The following is a 20,425-nucleotide window of genomic DNA, read 5'->3' on the forward strand; positions in this document are numbered from 1 at the left end:
CACCTTTATCAAAAATAGGCAAAACACGCACACACACACACACACACACACACACACACACACACACACACACACACACACACACACACATGGCTAGTATGTGTTCATGCTGTGTGTGGACACAGGAGGAGCTGGCCAAAGTTCATGAGCAGTTGAATGTACTTTTGGCTACGGTCAGTCGCCATCAGACTGCTGTCTTGGGGTGTAGCAGTGGCAGAGGAAGTGGCGCATTGCATGAGATACCTCAGGTGTCACTTGTTTCTCCATGGGCTCTGCTTCCAAGGCACCTCCCAGTATATCCGACATAGTGGGGATCTGCTCTCACAGCAGGGTGTGTGGCGAGTGGTAATACATTCATGTCGCTCGTGGTTGAGGGCCAATGTGGCGACTGGCTGCCTGGCTGTGCTCATTCACCCTGTGAGCGGACAGGTGGCTGCTCCTTCAGCAGGATTCAAGGAGGCATGTGGAGGGAGGGGTTTACTAGTTATTGGGAGCTCCAGTGTTAGGTGCTTTATGAAGCCACTTAGACAGATACAATCCAGGGCTGGAAAGAAAGCCAATGTGCACTCAGTATGTCTGCCAGAGGCTCTCATCCAAGCTGTGGGGATGGCCTTGCATATTGCTTTTAAGCATGTAGGATACAATCATCTGCAAGCTGTGGCTCTCGTCAGCACCAACAGTTCCTGTCACATAGGTTCTGAGGCAATTCTCAGTTCATATAGGTATGCTATAAGAATATTTTGTAAAGCTGATAGCAAAATGTCATGCAGAAGCCTCTTCGGGTTCTAGGTATTCTTACACTCACATGCCAATAAATATACTGCTTAGGAGCAGTGGCATTTTTCAAAACAGATTTCTTTCTTCTAGCATACATAGATAAAGTAATCTACAAGTAATTATCATAAGCATCAGTTTGAGTAGAAAACTAGTACTTACTAAAATTTTGCAGTGGAAAAACATAAAATAACAAGGTGATCTGACATCAGAAAAATGTCAGATTGCTTCATTATTTGGTGTTTCTCCAATGTGAAATTTTAGTGAGTACTAGTTTTTATTCTTTTTGCTATGTTTTATGATATATGTGATATTTCCACCTCTTTGTGGGGATCTAGTCTCTGTATGATGTGTAATTTTGACATTATGTTTCTGGGATTGTAGTTATTGCTCTTACATTGTCTTCAGGTTACATGTATTTCTGAAGAAGATGAATTTACAAAACCAAAATGGCCTTGCTGTTGTGGTACTGCGAACGGCTGAAAGCAAGGGGAAACTACAGCTATAATTTTTCCTGAGGGCATGCAGCTTTACTGTATGGTTAAATGATGATGGCGTCCTCTTGGGTAAAATATTCTGGAGGTAAAATAGTCCCCCATTTGGATCTCAGGGAGGGGACTACTCAAGAGGATGTCGTTATCAGGAGAAAGAAAATTGGCATTCTACGAATCCGAGCATGGAATGTCAGATCCCTTAATCGGCCAGATAGGTTAGAAAATTTAACAAGGGAAATGGAAAGGTTAAAGTTAGATATAGTGGGAATTAGTGAAGTTCGGTGGCAGGAGGAACAAGACTTCTCTTCAGGTGAATACAGGATTATAAATACAAAATCGAATAGGGGTAATGCAGGAGTAGGTTTAATAACGAATAAAAAAATATGAGTGCGGGTAAGCTACTACAAACAGCATAGTAAACATATTGTAGTGGCAAAGATAGACACGAAGCCCATGCCTACTACAGTAGTACAAGTTTATATGCCAACTAGCTCTGCAGAAGATGAAGAAATTGAAGAAATGTATGATGAGATAAAAGAAATTATTCAGGTAGTGAAGGGAGACGAAAATTTAATAGTCACGGGTGACTGGAATTCGACAGTAGGAAAAGGGAGAGAGGGAAACATAGTAGGTGAATATGGATTGGGGCTAAGAAATGAAAGAGGAAGCCGTCTGGTAGAATTTTGCACAGAGCATAACTTAATCATAGCTAACACTTGGTTCAAGACTCATAAAAGAAGGTTGTATACATGGAAGAATCCTGGAGATACTAAAAGGTATCAGATAGATTATATAATGGTAAGACAGAGATTTAGGAACCGGGTTTTAAATTGTAGGACATTTCCAGGGGCAGATGTGGACTCTGACCACAATCTATTGGTTATGAGCTGTAAATTAAAACTGAAGAAATTGCAAAAAGGTGGGAATTTAAGGAGATGGGACCTGGATAAACTGAAAGAACCAGAGGTTGTACAGAGTTTCAGGGAAAGCATAAGGGAACAATTGACAGGAATGGGGGAAAGAAATACAGTAGAAGACGAATGGGTAACTCTGATGGATATAGTACTGAAGGCAGCAGACGATCAAGTACGTAAAAAGACGAGGGCTAGTAGAAATCCTTGGGTAACAGAAGAAATATTGAATTTAATTGATGAAAGGAGAAAATATAAAAATGCAGTAAATGAAGCAGGCAAAAAGGAATACAAACGTCTCAAAAATGAGATCGACAGGAAGTGCAAAATGGCTAAGCAGGGATGGCTAGAGGACAAATGTAAGGATGTAGAGGCTTATCTCACTAGGGATAAGATAGATACAGCCTACAGAAAAATTAAAGAAACCTTTGGAGAAAAGAGAGCCACTTGTATCAATATCAAGAGCTCAGATGGAAACCCAGTTCTAAGCAAAGAGGGTAAAGCAGAAAGGTGGAAGGAGTATATAGAGGGTCTTGTACTTGAGGACAAAATTATGGAAATGGAAGAGGATGTAGATGAAGATGAAATGGGAGATACGATACTGCTTGAAGAGTTTGACAGAGCACTAAGAGACCTGAGGCGAAACAAGGCCCCGGGAGTAGACAACATTCCATTAGAACTACTGACAGCCTTGGGAGAGCCAGTCCTGACAAAACTCTACGATCTGGTGAGCAAGATGTACAAGACAGGCGAAATACCCTCAGACTTCAAGAAGAATCTAATAATTCCAATCCCAAAGAAAGCAGGTGTTGACAGATGTGAATTTAATAAGTCACAGCTGCAAAATACTAATGCGAATTATTGACAGATGAATGAAAAAACTGGTAGAAGCCGACCTCGGGGAAGATCAGTTTGGATTCCATAGAAATGTTGGAACACGTGAGGCAATACTTACGACTTATCCTTACCACTTATCTTAGATGGAAGATTAAGAAAAGGCAAACCTACGTTTCTAGCATTTGTAGACTTAGAGAAAGCTTTTGACAATGTTGACTGGAATACTCTCTTTCAAATTCTAAAGGTGGCAGGGGTAAAATACAGGGAGCGAAAGGCTATTTACAATTTGTACAGAAACCAGATGGCAGTTACAAGAGTTGAGGGGCATGAAAGGGAAGCAGTGGTTGGGAAGGGAGTGAGACAGGGTTGTAGCCTCTCCCCGATGTTATTCAATCTGTATATTGAGCAAGCAGTAAAGGAAACAAAAGAAAAATTTGAAGTAGGTATTAAAATCCAGGAAGAAGAAATAAAAACTTTGAGGTTCGCCGATGACATTTTAATTCTGTCAGAGACAGCAAAGGACTTGTAAGAGCAGTTGAACAGAATGGACAGTGTCTTGAAAGGAGGATATAAGATGAACATCAACAAAAGCAAAACTAGGATAACGGAATGTAGTCGAATTAAGTCAGGTGATGCTGAGGGAATTAGATTAGGAAATGAGACACTTAAAGTAGTAAAGGAGTTTTGCTATTTGGGGAGCAAAATAACTGATGATGGTCGAAGTAGAGAGGATATAAAATGTAGACTGGCAATGGCAAGGAAAGCGTTTCTGAAGAAGAGAAATTTGTTAACATTGAGTATAGATTCAAGTGTAAGGAAGTCGTTTCTGAAAGTATTTGTATGGAGTGTAGCCATGTATGGAAGTGAAACATGGACAATAAATAGTTTGGACAAGAAGAGAATAGAAGCTTTCGAAATGTGGTGCTACAGAAGAATGCTGAAGATTAGGTGGGTAGATCACATAACTAATGAGGAGGTATTGAATAGAAGTGAGGAGAAGAGAAGTTTGTGGCACAACTTGACTAGAAGAAGGGATCGGTTGGTAGTACATGTCCTGAGGCATCAAGAAATCACAAATTTAGCATTGGAGGGTAGTGTGGAGGGTAAAAATCGTAGAGGGAGACCAGGAGATGAATACACTAAGCAGATTCAGAAGGATGTAGGTTGCAGTAGGTACTGGGAAACGAAGGAGCTTGCACAGGATAGATTAGCATGGAGAGCTGCATCAAACCAGTCTCAGGACTGAAGACTACAACAACAACAACAATGAACCATGGTAAAAGTTTGAATAAAATCACATTTTGTTGTGACTGGTTAGCTGCTTTGAATTTATTTACTGTACATGGAATTTATGAATGTATCAAATAGTTCATTTCCTTAACTTTATTGACAATTAGGCTACTAGATACAGTAAAAGATGAGCTATTGGTCAGTTCTATTACAAGTGCCATCTCTCTGATGTCTCTGTCCATGGCTCTGCCCATATCAAGGCCACTAACCATCAATACTACTTGCATTTTCATAGGTATCTTCCCTTCCACACCAAAAAATTTCTCCTAGATAGTCTCACAACATGTGGAATGCACATCTGCAATAACAAGAATCCTCTTGCTCAGTATACTGAAGGGCTCTGTAAGCCCTCCACAGACATGCAGTATGTCTAAAACCTAGTCCACAGATAGCCTTTGACTGTTTAACATTGTGCCCAGAAATGAGAAACATCCTATACGCCCACAATCCTTCCTACCCTTCCCAAAGTGGTATCTTGCTGCCAGTCGAACTTATGTAATACCCTAATCTTTTCTATACAAGCTCAGCTGCAATATGCATACTAACCACAAGTCCACCCAAATGAATGGCCACTTCCAAACTGCTGCTTGACTGTTCAAGGTTTTGCTTTGGCTACTTAAAACCTCACTCTGAATATCTAATTTGATGTTCAATTGTGTGTTCACTGAATCTAACTTAAGACTTTCATCACTTAGTTCTTGTCTTAATGAAGCATTTTGAGCATTTAAACCCACTCTTTGAGCATCTAACTTAGCATTTAGTTCTTTTCTTAAAGAAGCATTTCGATCGCTTAGTTCTTTTCTTAAAGTCGTTGAATCTGCTCTCTGGGCTTTAAGTAAATTCACTACCTCAGACCAGTCTGGTGCCTCCTTACTCACTGTCATAGTCATGGCTGGTTCTGAAGTTTCCCTTGTTTTTTGAATGCTATCAAATGTCACTATTGATTTTCGACCTAGTGATCATCTAAAACAACTTCACCTCTAAATGTACTAGCTACAGTTCTATAACCTTTGAACAGTTTCCTCTTTTTTTTTTTTAATTAATTTTCTACTCGAATAATTATTGTTATTCACTCACCCGACGTAGAGTTTTATGCTGCATCAGCAAGCAGGTGTAGAATTGGCACTGGTGAATTGCACAGGCACCAGCAGCATCGCATGTTGGTTGCAGCGTCAGTGTCGGCAAGTGGACACAAAGTTAGTAACGGCGAATGGCACCCATTGCAGTCAGCAACGGTGGTGGGTTACTGCATTGGCATTGGCTGGTTACTGCATCAACGTCGGTGGTTGGTTACTGCATCAACGTCAGTGGCTGGTTACTGCGTCAGCAGTGGCTGGTTACTGCGTTAACGTGGGTGGTTGGTTACTGTGTGTCTGAGAATTGCTTCCTCCCAACATCCAAATCTTCTTAATTGAAAAGTTGAGATCTTCCCTCTGTTCTTTTGACGTTATTACCTTCTCCTGTCTTATATTGTGTTGCATTCGCAACTTTCTTCCTTTGGTTCAGTAGACACAACACAATTATTCAAAACAGTTTCTCAGTCTTTGTTATGCCTGGTTGCTATGGCAACTTCTTCCCATTTTTGGCTTCCAATTTCCCTTTCTCGTCAAGTCCTGTCACTTGATCACTAGGTTCTAACGTTTTCTTGTATGACAAGAGACAGTGCTGTGTTGGGTTGCATGACTCACATGTCTTTCCACTTTGCTCATACGTTGTGTGTGCAGCTGATCCTCTTCTTTGGGTCATCAGCTACGTCACTCTCACCGTTTAATTCTTCTCCAAAGACTGTATCAGGTTAAAGGGAATAATATTAACCAACTCTCTATTCTGGAAATAAATCATGTACTCATAGAATCTTTTCAGTTCAACAACAATATACACTCCTGGAAATGGAAAAAAGAACACATTGACACCGGTGTGTCAGACCCACCATACTTGCTCCGGACACTGCGAGAGGGCTGTACAAGCAATGATCACACGCATGGCACAGCGGACACACCAGGAACCGCGGTGTTGGCCGTCGAATGGCGCTAGCTGCGCAGCATTTGTGCACCGCCGCCGTCAGTGTCAGCCCGTTTGCCATGGCATACGGAGCTCCATCGCAGTCTTTAACACTGGTAGCATGCCGCGACAGCGTGGACGTGAACCGTATGTGCAGTTGACGGACTTTGAGTGAGGGCGTATAGTGGGCATGCGGGAGGCCGGATGGACGTACCGCCGAATTGCTCAACACGTGGGGCGTGAGGTCTCCACAGTACATCGATGTTGTCGCCAGTGGTCGGCGGAAGGTGCACGTGCCCGTCGACCTGGGACCGGACCGCAGCGAAGCACGGATGCACGCCAAGACCGTAGGATCCTACGCAGTGCCGTAGGGGACCGCACCGCCACTTCCCAGCAAATTAGGGACACTGTTGCTCCTGGGGTATCGGCGAGGACCATTCGCAACCGTCTTCATGAAGCTGGGCTACGGTCCCGCACACCGTTAGGCCGTCTTCCGCTCACGCCCCAACATCGTGCAGCCCGCCTCCAGTGGTGTCGCGACAGGCGTGAATGGAGGGACGAATGGAGACGTGTCGTCTTCAGCGATGAGAGTCGCTTCTGCCTTGGTGCCAATGATGGTCGTATGCGTGTTTGGCGCTGTGCAGGTGAGCGCCACAATCAGGACTGCATACGACCGAGGCACACAGGGCCAACACCCGGCATCATGGTGTGGGGAGCGATCTCCTACACTGGCCGTACACCACTGGTGATCATCGAGGGGACACTGAATAGTGCACGGTACATCCAAACCGTCATCGAACCCATCGTTCTACCATTCCTAGACCGGCAAGGGAACTTGCTGTTCCAACAGGACAATGCACGTCCGCATGTATCCCGTGCCACCCAACGTGCTCTAGAAGGTGTAAGTCAACTACCCTGGCCAGCAAGATCTCTGGATCTGTCCCCCATTGAGCATGTTTGGGACTGGATGAAGCGTCGTCTCACGCGGTCTGCACGTCCAGCACGAACGCTGGTCCAACTGAGGCGCCAGGTGGAAATGGCATGGCAAGCCGTTCCACAGGACTACATCCAGCATCTCTACGATCGTCTCCATGGGAGAATAGCAGCCTGCATTGCTGCGAAAGGTGGATATACACTGTACTAGTGCCGACATTGTGCATGCTCTGTTGCCTGTGTCTATGTGCCTGTGGTTCTGTCAGTGTGATCATGTGATGTATCTGACCCCAGGAATGTGTCAATAAAGTTTCCCCTTCCTGGGACAATGAATTCACGGTGTTCTTATTTCAATTTCCAGGAGTGTATTTTCAACTCTCATCCCCAAAGTAACATTTATTCTGTACAAGCTCCAGTAAGCCAACTGGTTCCAAGATAAATGTCAGAATCGACAAATAACATACAATTACATATGTGCTGCCTCATGCAGAGCCAAGACATGAAGTAAGAGTCACTATACAATACATGGTTCATCTGTCTCTGTAACAATCCTCATGAAACCACAAACCACAGATCCTTATACAAACACTCTTTGACTTTTTTATGTAAATTGCAAGGCAATGCTGGTAACCACTTGTTGGATCTGCACATCTGACACAGCTCCTGGTTTCTCATGACAGCTGTCCCTCCTGCACACACAGATATGTGTGTTGCAGTAAAAAGGCTCTCTCACCCTTATCATTAAAATATATGGTGTTCGAGACAGTGGAGAGCCAAGTGTTTCTAGAATTTACCCCAAAATTCTCGAAGCACTACATTATGTATGTAATATAATGCATCATGCCAGTAAAGAAACATGATGTCATCTCGCATAACATGGCACAAGCCATCACATCATCCAACATGGCATTTGTCATGTCACGTGAGGCAACACAATGTGTTATTAAAATTTAGGATGCATGTGTCCCCACTCTGGAATACTTACTATTATAGATGCACCCTCAGTCTTGGATACTTCCTATTGTAGATGCATCCGACTCTCTAGAAGTACATAAATTTGTGTCTGTTTGTTCTTACATCCCTCACCATACATGTAAAGGGAGGTGGGTTTCCGATTTAAATACCTTCAAAGATGCCAGATAAGTTGAAAAGCTAGTTCCCTTCTTTTACATCCACAATTCTCCCCAGGATATATTCACTTTTTTGTGCTATGATAGGAGCCTTTTTCAGTCTGGCTCCTAAATTTTACTCTACCATAATTTTGACATTAGATCGTCACAGCTTGGCAATTGATGTAGATTTTGGTTGACTCTGGCGATGACCATTTTGGTATAGGTTTTTTTATTGTCTTTTGAACCATGTTTATTATATCAAAGCAACAGATAAAGCTTTCCCAAAACAACAAGATAACCATTAATTCTATGTATTTGTCTGCCTTCTTTTAAAATTTATCTGATTCAGACAACTGAAACATAGAAGTGGCATGTGTAAAAAAGAACTCTCAAAAAAACTTGTTTTTTGCCATAAAATCCAAATGAAGTTAAAGTTTTGAAAGTAAGTTTCAATTTTATCATAATAATGCATTTTTTGTTCATTTGATTTGCTTTAAACTGTTTCCACACATTCAATCCACGTAAGAAAATCTGGTTTGACTTTACCCATTTATCTATCTTCACGCAAAATTTGGACCAGTTCATACATGTTTAAAGTATAGAAGTGGCGTGTATTTTTTGCATATTTTTTCATGTAAAATCAGAATGATACACATGCAAATGATGCCGCTAGATGAGCATTAATTTCAGCCCAAATAAAATCTTTTGCCAAAGGAATTAATTGATTTGCACAATTTGCCTAGGCATCAGCTTTGATTTGTTATTCAAACCTTGCTTAATATACTGTAACACAGCTACAATATGACAGTTGTTTGAATGGCCCTTGGTCTGTGCTAAACCAAAAACTTTTTACTCCATGTTCCTAGCTCAAATGGTACAAAACACCAAGACCCCCTCACCTCAAACTGTGATACTGTGTGCGGCCTTTTCACTTATATTTGTTACAGCACATATATGCTGTAATGATAGAGTATTCGAAAATGGGTTAATGATTCCCAGTTATCTTGTCCCTGTGTTCTGAGTGATGGTCTTTTTTGTGCTTCCTGTTTGAACTCCAGCCAGCTGGTCTGCAGAGAGTGGCATTCCATACTATACATCATCATCATCATTATTAGTGTTCTGCCAAAAGGCAGGTTTTCACATGGTAGTTCTCCAGGCTATCTGGTCTTCTGCCATTCTCTTCAGGTCCACATAATTTCCTCTTCCCTTTATGTCATCTATCATCTTGTATCTCCTTCTTTCTCTCAGTCTTCTCCCACAAACTAGTCCTTCCAAAGCATCTGCCAGCAACCACTCCCTTCCTAATGAATGTCCCAACCAGTTCTTTTTCCTTTCTCCTATAACCTTCAGCAGACATCTTCTCTATACAGCCAGGGAAATATTCATGCACCTTTTTAATTAATTAAATAACTATAAGCAAGTTGATGTTAATTTTTCCTGTTGTTAAAGACAATAAACTTTGAATACATTATATTTGTGTGTGTGTGTGTGTGAGTGTGTGTGTGTGTGTGTGTGTGTGTGTGTGTGTGTGTGTGTGCAGATATGTGTTTCAATCATTGTAGTCATAGAACAATTTTATCAGTATAATGTGAAATCACTCATGTTAATGTTCAGCACACATAAGTATTTTCACTGAGACATGTATCATTTTTGTAAACAAGCGGATTCTTTTCATGTCATGATCTACTATCTATGTTTCATACTATGAATTATCTGGTCAAAACTGTATGGTCAACACAAACTAGTTCAGTTACCAATTGAATGAGAGAGTGCAGTTTTTAACACACTTACCTCAATTTGGGATGGTAGTGTTTGCTCTGTTGAGTCATCTTGGTTTAAGTTTTGTTTGGTTTTCCCCAATCATTTCAGGCAAGTTGCTGGAATGGTTCCCACCCCAAGGCCACAGCTAATTCCATGTCCTGTTCTCACGAAACAGTTTTATATATTACATGTGTACCTATACTGGAGCTATCTATTTTCACTGAATCATAATGACAAATCATATATCATTGTGAGATGATCCCAGGATGAATAAATAAATATATTGAGCTACTAACTGTTGTATCTCATTGTGTACAAATACAAGCTGTTCTTCATGTGCACATAGTCAAGTCCTACCACTCAGAGCTTGAATTACATTTCAAACTGATTGGGAACATGTCCACAAATGGAACAAGCCAGGCAATCACTGTTCACAATTTCACCCCAGAGGCTGCATGTCAATAAATTCCAGAACATCTGGTAAGTTCATCATAAGAAATAAATTGTTTCCAAACCAAAATACAACTCCAGTGCAAAGTAGTCGAAAAATACTAGTGTGGTTCATAAAGTAGTGCTTCATTTAAGTATGTGAGCTTGCTTTCTAGTCACAGTGCATGCTTACTTAAAGTGACAAAGTACCAAAGAATTTGCTGATCTGAGCTGTGCCTTTTGGTAGCCTCTGCTGCCATATGGCTCCATGACTATGCTCAGCTTCTGTCAAGGCAATTAATCAAGTCTATTGCCTCCTTGTGAAATATCCCCGTTGATACTTGGTTGGGCTACACAACCAGCTAAGACGCAGCTGCAAGGAAATGGATTAAATTATAGGAGACAATAAAACAAATATCATGAATAAGGATACAATAACTATTAACCCTAATTAATGTGATCAACTTTACTCTAGTTGTGTCTCAAAAGTTAATCCCTAAATATTTTACGCAGTTGGCAGGAAAACTACTGCTTTGCAAAAAAGTGCTGCTCGTCCAGTTACAATATTCAACTGCTGTGTATGTACTACTGATAACTTAAAATTTATATGATAATAATAACAACTGTCAAAGGATAACATCTATGAATCTAAACAGATAATTTAAAAAAGGCTTGGTTAATAAAGCATACATTATTTATGAGTAAGGAGAGAATTTTAAATTCCCAGTTTCAGTTCATCAGCAGCTTGTTAAAAATGTTTCAATCATAATATAGAACCTTGTTCTGAACTGTAGATCAAGTTTGCTAGGAAATTATTTTTGTGTCTTATATTGTTGCTATTATTTGTTATTAGTTACTTTAATAATCAAAGAATATATCCAGTGGGAAATTAGAGTAAGTCTGGACATGATATTGAAGTTTTTCGTAGCAGCATGCCCATATAAAATTTTTTGGCATTCAGACTGTATCACATTGGAGTTAAAACTTGATCTTTCAAATACTATCTATCAGCATCTTGTTCCTCAGGAGATGAATGTCTGATGAAAGGGAAGTCTGACTCAAATTACATCAAATCTTAGTTGAATTTCTTGGTAAATGTAGGTGAAACACATCCAGCCACACAAGAAGGCAAATCTCCAACATTCCTCCCATTCTGCAGACTGATCTCAAGCATGGTGGGGCAATATTACACAAATACGGTATCAGACCAGTATTCCAACCTTCATGGAAATTAAGGGTTTGGTACATCCAACGAGAGACATTCTGGGCTTGAAAGTACCTATTGTCTACAATGTGCCATGTGAATGTGGTGAAAATTATGTACGGCAGACAATCTGCACCATAGCTGAGCCACACTCTGGATATAGGCAACAAATCAAGTATAGAAATCTTCAGAATAGCAGCTCAGTGAGGGAGGGAGGCATACTGGCACAATCCTTAATTTTTTCATCTGAATCATGCCCTCCAGGTGATGTCACGCTGCAAGTAGAAGTTAGATAACTTTAGTCTGCCTAGTAAAATTGAATGGTCTGTACTGGTCTTTTTTTTAGGAACAGTGTCTTTGATAAAACCTCTCATGAAGAAATCATATACTGAGAGAGCTATCTAATAGGATATCCATATTGTTTGTAAATTAAGCACAATCAGTTTACTATCCTGTAAGGAGTTAGTGTAATTCTATCTGAAATTTGTGTGCTACTATTGTGAAGTCATTCGGTAATTAATTAACTTTTGTTCATCCATCTCCACCATGACTTGTAATATTAAACAGTGTTTCAATACTTGGCAATAGACACTTCCTTTCATAGTTCTCTCACTAATGAAAAATAGCTGAAACATTTATCACTTAGAACTGGTACAAAATTTATTTATTTTTGCTCTATCACATTTGTTCTCCAAAACACTTCAATTTTTCCAAGGTTTGAATGTCTGGATATTATGCCTATTTAATTTTTCTGCTAAATGAAATACAATGTTATCAAGAGTTGTTCCAATAAACTACATTCTGTATAGTAATGGCCATAAAATGTTCATAAAATATATATCTGTTTGTAGGATCACTAGGTTACAGTTTGCGTAATGAAATGCAGTCAAATGCCAGTTGCAAAAATTCAGACTTTAATAGATCACCTATTTATGGTCAGTGTAGCATAAACTGTAATATTATGAAATCAGCCAATAAATTAATTTTCCCTCTAGGTTGTTAACTTAACTCAAATTATTAAACAAAATATTTGTGAGGTATAACAATAGTGATCCAGAAAGCTGGGAAAACTAAATCTGGCAGCATAATCCTCTATTTGAGTAAACCTGAACAGATAATATCATGACATTCAGATCTATTTTCTACAAAAATTAACAGTTTGGCTGATGTGGTATCTTCCTACAAATCTTCCAAAAGGGAGAAATTTACAACTATATAAATTACTGTAGCAATTCTGAACGTATACCATTTTTGAGTAATTCACATCCCTTAATATTTTTTTATTGTTATCTCTTTTTATAGAGCCAGAATATAATTTTTATTTTTCAGTTTTTGTAAAGAAATTTAGTATTATTTACCTTGCTGTGAAGTTACTCTGTTACATAAAATAAATTACATTTTTTTACATTTTATTACAGCTCAGACAATTGATCTACTCACTGGTGCAGGTCTCATTCCAGTTCGATCTGTTGTTTCAAAGATTGTACCTTCCGATGAGATTGGTAAGAACTGTATTACAACATTGGAACTAGAAATTTAGAAATAATCTTTGTGACTGAATTTAGTTCACATTAAATTTTAGTTAATGGATTATGGATTGATAAATAATTTTGAAATAAAGTGTAATGAGAAAACAGGATTTCAGCTAATGCCCAGAAATGAGAATTTTCCTACCAAAAACCCTTCCATCCATTTTACCACCCAACCAATCTATAAAGTATTGCAAGTCATCATTATGCCACATATTCTCCCAACCAAATGCAAAGGGACTATATCCCTGTAGAAGGCCCAGGTCAAGATATGTCCTATTCAGCCATCCACCACACCCCATTCCCATCATGTCACAGGTATACCATACCCTTCCAGAGGCAGGGCCACATTTGGAAGCAGTCATATTGTACACCATCTCTACCATAACTTTTTATCAAACTTTTATTGCAGTTCATCAACTAAATGTTTACAAGAATCAAAGGCAATCACCCAACAGAGCCCAACAGTAGAGTTGACAACCCAATGACAGAACACACTGCTGAATCAACATACTCATCTTAATGGCTGTTTCAAAGACTGTGCCACCTGAATCCTCCTCCCCCAATACCAGTTTCTCTGAATTACATAGAGCTTCAGTATGTGCCACATGCAACTCCCCTTGGCTACACCAGACAAACCTCAAGGATGCCATATCCCTATGACATTGTCTTGCTGCCTCTCTCCCTATTTGCTCTCAGTAATACTTCCCTCATGCAGTTCCCCTTGGCTACACCAGACTAAGCTCATGGGTGCTATATCTCTTTCTCATTGGCTCCCTCTTTGCTGTCAGTAATACTTCCCTCCAACCCTCCCTCTCCCTTCCACCCTTTTCCTGCATTTGCCATCTCCATCTGGCATGGCCTCCCACTCCAGTGAAGTGGCAGTACCAGCACAGTATCACTGGCTGGGGCAATGTAGCTATGCATGTGTTTATGTGTGCCTGTTGATATATGTATGTGTGTTTCACACATTGCTCTGAATAAGGACTGCACCTAAAACTTTTGAAATGTTTTCAGTCTCTTTTATGTCCCTATGGAGCACTAAACTACATAATTGTTATCTTCACTCAATCCACTGTTTATGTTACAGAACAGTTATTTCAGATGGATAATATGATAAGAATAACTGCTTAAATACCTCTATGTTCAATGTAAGTAAACAAACCATCTGTTTGTAGTCCTTACAGGAGGGATGTATAGGAGGCTGCAGAATATGCCTAGAGTCTCACTGAAGTCTTGTTTTTGAAACTTTGTAAGTAGGCTTTCATGGGATAGTTGATGTGTGTTTTCAAACACTTGCTAATTCAGGTTCTCCAACATATTTGTGATGTTCAAGCAAAGACCATTTGTGGCACATTTCTTTGTATATGTCCAGTGTCCAACATTAGTCTTGTTTCATCCTACATGCTTGAGCAGTATTCTACAGTGGGTCGCACGAGTGTTTTGTAAGCAGTCTCTCTGTAGATTCATCGCACTTTCCTAGTATCTTACAAATGTAGCACTGTCATCCAGCACTTTTACCTACAAGTCAGCCTGTGTGATCATTCTATTTCATATCCCTATGGATTGCTACAGCCAGCTATTTGTGAGAGCTGAGTGGTTCCAATTGTGACTCATTCACATTGTATCCATATGATACAATGTATTTGTGTTGTGTTAAGTGCACAGTTTGACATTTCTATACTTAAAAATAAAAATTGTCAAACTTTGCACGAAACCTGCATTTTCTTTCAATCATTGGGCATAGGTTTTTGTTCGAGAGATCTGTTCTGTTAAAATGGGAGCTTACTGAGATGAACATCCTGTATAGAATCTAACAAATATTCCACTAGGCCCTTGCCCCACTAGGCCTTGCTTAATTTTAGCTATTTTAACTGTTTCTCAATGTCATCAATACTTCCATCTATATCATTCATCTTTGTAGGGGTGTAAGAACTAAAGTGGGAGAGTACTTCTCCACATCTTTTTCTATAGGAATATTTAAAAATGGGTTTACGACATCTGCTTTTACCTTGCTAATCTCAATTTAGGTTTCTCTGTTATCCATGAGTCTCAGAACACTGATGTAACTGGCAACCTTTACTTATGATCATATTTTCTTTGTGTTTTGTGAGAGAGCTTTGATAATATCCTGCTATGGGAGCCACTGAATGTTCCATGCATTGATCTTTTGTCAGTTATTGTTTCTTCATAAGTTTCTTTACAATGGCTGCATACCATCAAGGAGACACTCCTGTTCTACAAGATATTGCTGCCCAGTGCTTGGTCAATTAGTTGTTCAAACATGAACCATATTCCTCCAACATTCTCTTGTCCATAGTTAAAATAATTTGAGTTTCTCTTTGACATATGATGTGATGGGCTCCTTGACCAGCTTACTGAACATGTAAATATTTCTACTTGTTTAAGTTATCCTTTGTATTTTAATAATCACCATTGCTTTAACAGCCTCACTATCATTAATACCAGTTTCAAAATGGGTTCCCTCAGAGAGGTCACTTCCAGTTCCACCATGGGTGGCCTACCAGATACTCTGTTCCAAATAGTTTTCAAAAAATTCATTGAATATTATTTTGTAGGATATTTCGTCATTCTTGGTTCTTAAAAAGTGCAAATATTCTGACTGATTGTTGTGCAATTTAAGTCTCTTCCTACAATTACAGTGTGAATGGGGTGGTTTATCACATCTAACACCATCTAACACTTAAAAAACTATAAATATCATAACTAATTGTTGGTTTATTAAGGTTTCTTTCAATAATGACAGTATTTTGAAGATACAAGTATCAGTGGTTTGAATGTGTGGAAACACCTCAACATCGTAATATCGCTGAATATTGACTGTGATCTTGTGAGCATGCTTTAGTTCATTCTATGACCGGCTCTTGTAACAATGTGGTCTTGTATTGCAATTTTTTATTGAATAAAGAGAGAACTATCTTGTTTTGGAAAGTGTTATCTGTCACCCAGATCCTATCCCGGGGAAGGACTCTATATCAGTGCCTTTGTCAAACTCCTCCTGATTTATTTTCAGGCTGATTCAGAAAATACATGTTGACAATGCTTCCATTGTGCAACCATTATCTCCTACATTTCACAAGACAAGATAATGATTTCAATGTTGGAGTATACAGCACTTCACAGTCAACTCTTTAAGAACCCACATTCATCAAACATGGAAGTGACACTCATCAGTGCAATGCTCCAGCAGTGGACAATAATGTCACACAGTAGTGTACCAGAAATGATTCACTGAGTGACTTCATTGCCACTCCCACTTTTCATGAAAATCTGGGTCATACTGAGCCACAACAATCCAACTAGTCAGATTCATGATTGTTCGCTCTGGCCAATGTGTCTTCTGCACCATGTTCAAAATTGTTCAACTTGATGCAATTGCAACCTACTGTACAGTCTTTGGTCATTCATACTGGGCACCCCACTGTGCTTTGAACAGCTATGGAACATGTTTCTGTGATATCCCTATGGGTGTCACCCTGGCAACTGCCATCACCATCCATCAACGTCACCTACATGCACTTTAATGCACATCTTAAACTGCCACTATTACTCCCAGATCAACCAACTGTCTGGTTCACGATAAACAAAAGCATCCTCACTGCATATGATGTCACTAGTGATGGTGCTAAAACTGTTAGCCCACTCAAGTCACTTGATACCAGTCCAAATGCTTTGGACCTTATTGATGATCAAATTTCTGTCAAAATTTCTCATGAGTATGAATCAATGGATAACAGGCTCAAATTAGCAGACAGATTCTTCACAATACTACAACACTGACAGCGCATCAGTACCTTTGACAATAAAACCACAGCACATGGACCAGAGCACCAGCCTCCACGTGCCCACCCCCTCACAGCAGCCAAGCCCAGCTGACCCTGATTGATCCCCACTCATTGTGGCATCATGACCCCAGCCTGGGACAGTGACATTCATGCAAACACAACAACCTCCCACACACCTGGCACCTGTGATCCTCATGCAGCAACACCTATGTGGGGCTAACTTTCCTGGTTTCACACACAGTTTGGCAACACTAGATATAACTGTTGCTTGCCTTACATGGCCCATCTAAAACAGTTGCAGGGTCTGTAATGGGCACAAAGCCTAGTCAAGTCACCTCATCTTACATCACAGCAATGAACTGTTATGCATGGCCATCACCACAGAACAGCAGCAGACTTTTCATCCTCGACCACTCTTATGAAAAAGATTAAGTCATTGATTCAGACACTGAAGTGAGTATACATGCTGACGCTTCCTCTTATGTCACACAGCAGTTGCACTACACTGCTCTGTGAAGCAAACAACTCTGTCATCAATATCTAAGTCTCCAAGCACTCCCCCCTCCCCCCCCCCCCAAAAAAAAAAACTGCAACTGGAATGCAAAGATGTGATCATATGGAATTTTCTCATTGTCGAAATCAGTGAACTTGCACTTGAAGCTTATTTCCTTTTCTATTTCTGACTGCTATGGGATCTGGCTAGTGGAACACTGACTCACCAATACAGTGACCACTCTGTTGCCATCATCACTGGCCACACCCAACCAACAACAGAGTATACTCTCACAGCATCTCCTTTGGGCAACACACACTGTCACATTTTGACGTATGATCATCATTGTTATTTACAAGACTGCATCAGGTCATTCATCTAAGTTCAACAAGTCCACCTACTCCATTTCAACATGATTAGATTCCCTATGCCTACACCAGAAAAATGATGCCATATAGCAAGCAACCCCCAACTCATCAGAGGAACTCATCACAGCATGGCACCGTCTACAAATTCATCAGACACATCAGTCATCTCCACTAACCCATAACAACTTTGTCACCCCATCTCAACCTGGTCTCAACAAGGCAGCAGCAGTCTTTGAGGAAGTTTCTTCTGTAAATGTAACCTTCACTCATCAACAAGATCAGTATCTCATCTCTTGCTCATGTGCTTCCCACTGAAACACTGTGCTTTTCTGCACCTCCCGTCTCTCTGTGAGAGCTGGTTGTGCAATGCGCTATCAGAAATGGAACACTACACAAGTTTACCACCACATCAGGTCCTCCGGTCTGCCACTGACCAAGCAGGTTACCACTGGATGAGATCCATGCTACTAGGCAGTGGTCAATGAACTAGTTAGAAGCTATAGTTGTTAGACCTTTGGACAGCTCATGGGCTTCACTCATTTAGTATTTTGTTCAAGCTCTCTTTCTGCTGCACCATCTCATTTTTCTCAGATGAGAACATGCATGAATTGCATTTTAAACAGGTTTATGGTGCTCTTGTTGATAATGGTGTTATGATTAATGAAGAAAAATGTCAACTTAGACAAACTAGGATCATATTTCTCAGACTTATTATCAATGCTGCCAGCATTCACCCCTTGCCACAGTGAATGGAATTCATCTGTCAGCTGCTGCCACCACAGGAAATCAAAGAATTACATTGATTCATAGCAATGACTAATGTCTATCACCACCAGCTTTCACAGGCAGCCAACACTGACACTGCACTCACTGAGGTTCTCATGGGAAAGAATACTACAGGTAAATATAAGCTGGTGTATAGTTCCTGCATGCTGTTCACCTTTGACCAGCTTAAAGACTGCCTTGATATGCCATGACTTTGTCACACACTCTCCCTCATATGAAACTCGCTATTTCATCTGATGTCAGCTACTTCACTACTGGGCTGGTTCTACAGCATGAAGGGCCAGGTGTACAGCAACCACTTCAATTTTTCTAGCATAAACTGACACCTTAACAGCATAAGTGGTCTGTGTATGGCCATGATCTTCTAGCAGTGTGTAAAGCAGTTCACCAGTTTAAAGATGATGTGAAAATGGACTGCTATTCATTTACTTAAACCACTGACTGCAAGGAGACTCATTCTGAAATTCATTAAAAGACATGTAGCCCAGCCAGTTCTACCACCTGGACTGTATAGCACAGTTCATGACTGACATCAATCATCTGAAGGGCATAGACAATGTTGTTGCAGACTATCTTTCACAGATCAGTGCCACCTCCACACAAATTGATTATGATAAGTTCATGGTGGCACAACTGCAGAATCAGTAATTTCGCAATCCCACTATTAACTACAACCTTGAACATCATCCAATACTGGGCACAAATATACAGATCTCGTGTGAAGTGTTACGGAACTGAACACTTCCCCCTGTTCCTCAGGCATTTTGCAAGATCATCTTTCCTTAACTTATTACATGCCAATTTCTGCCCAACAACATGCTTCATCACAGACCACTTCACGTGGTGGAACATTAATGAAGATTGGACAGAGTGGACATTCACTCGCACGCCACATCAACGGAGTGAAATGGAGTGTTACTTACAACCATATCTTTGCCAATGCAACATTCCAAATAGCTGCTTCCAACATGTGCATCTCTACATCTACATCTACATCTACATCTACATTTATACTCTGCAAGCCACCCAACGGTGTGTGGTGGAGGGCACTTTACGTGCCACTGTCATTACCTCCCTTTCCTGTTCCAGTCACGTATTGTTCACGGGAAGAATAACTGTCTGATCGCCTCCGTGCGCACTCGAATCTCTCTAATTTTACATTTGTGATCTCCTCAGGAGGTATAAGTAGGGGGAAGCAATATATTCGATACCTCATCCAGAAATGCACCCTCTCGAAACCTGGTGAGCAAGCTACACTGTGATGCAGAGCGCCTCTCTTGCAGAATCTGCCACTTGAGTTTGCTAAACATCTTCGTAACGCTATCACGGTTACCAAATAACCCTGTGACGAAATGCGCCGCTCTTCTTTGGATCTTCTCTATCTCCTCCATCAACCCGATCTGGTACGGATCCCACACTGATGAGCAATACTCAAGTATAGGTCGAACGAGTGTTTTGTAAGCCACCTCCTTTGTTGATGGACTACATTTTCTAAGGACTCTCCCAATGAATCACAACCTGGTACCCGCCTTACCAACAATTAATTTTATATGATCATTCCATTTCAAATCATTCCATACGCATACTACCAGATATTTTACAGAAGTAACTGCTACCAGTGTTTGTTCCACTATCATATAATCATACAATAAAGGATCCTTCTATCTATGTATTCACAATACATTACATTTGTCTAT

At 40.3% G+C, this 20,425-nt stretch overlaps 1 protein-coding gene across 5 annotated transcripts in view; it reads left to right on the top strand.

Moving 5' to 3' along the window:
- Nucleotides 1-20,425, top strand: part of LOC126190770 (proton-coupled folate transporter-like) — a 269,533-nt gene that overhangs the window by 211,427 nt on the left and 37,681 nt on the right. For all 5 annotated transcript variants that reach the window (XM_049931303.1, XM_049931300.1, XM_049931299.1 and 2 more), the window contains exon 5: nucleotides 13,165-13,248. In XM_049931303.1, the coding sequence (XP_049787260.1) occupies nucleotides 13,165-13,248 (84 nt within the window). The remainder of the gene's footprint in view (nucleotides 1-13,164; nucleotides 13,249-20,425) is intronic.

This window comes from Schistocerca cancellata, chromosome 6, assembly GCF_023864275.1.
Source record: "Schistocerca cancellata isolate TAMUIC-IGC-003103 chromosome 6, iqSchCanc2.1, whole genome shotgun sequence".
Lineage (NCBI taxonomy): Eukaryota > Metazoa > Arthropoda > Insecta > Orthoptera > Acrididae > Schistocerca > Schistocerca cancellata.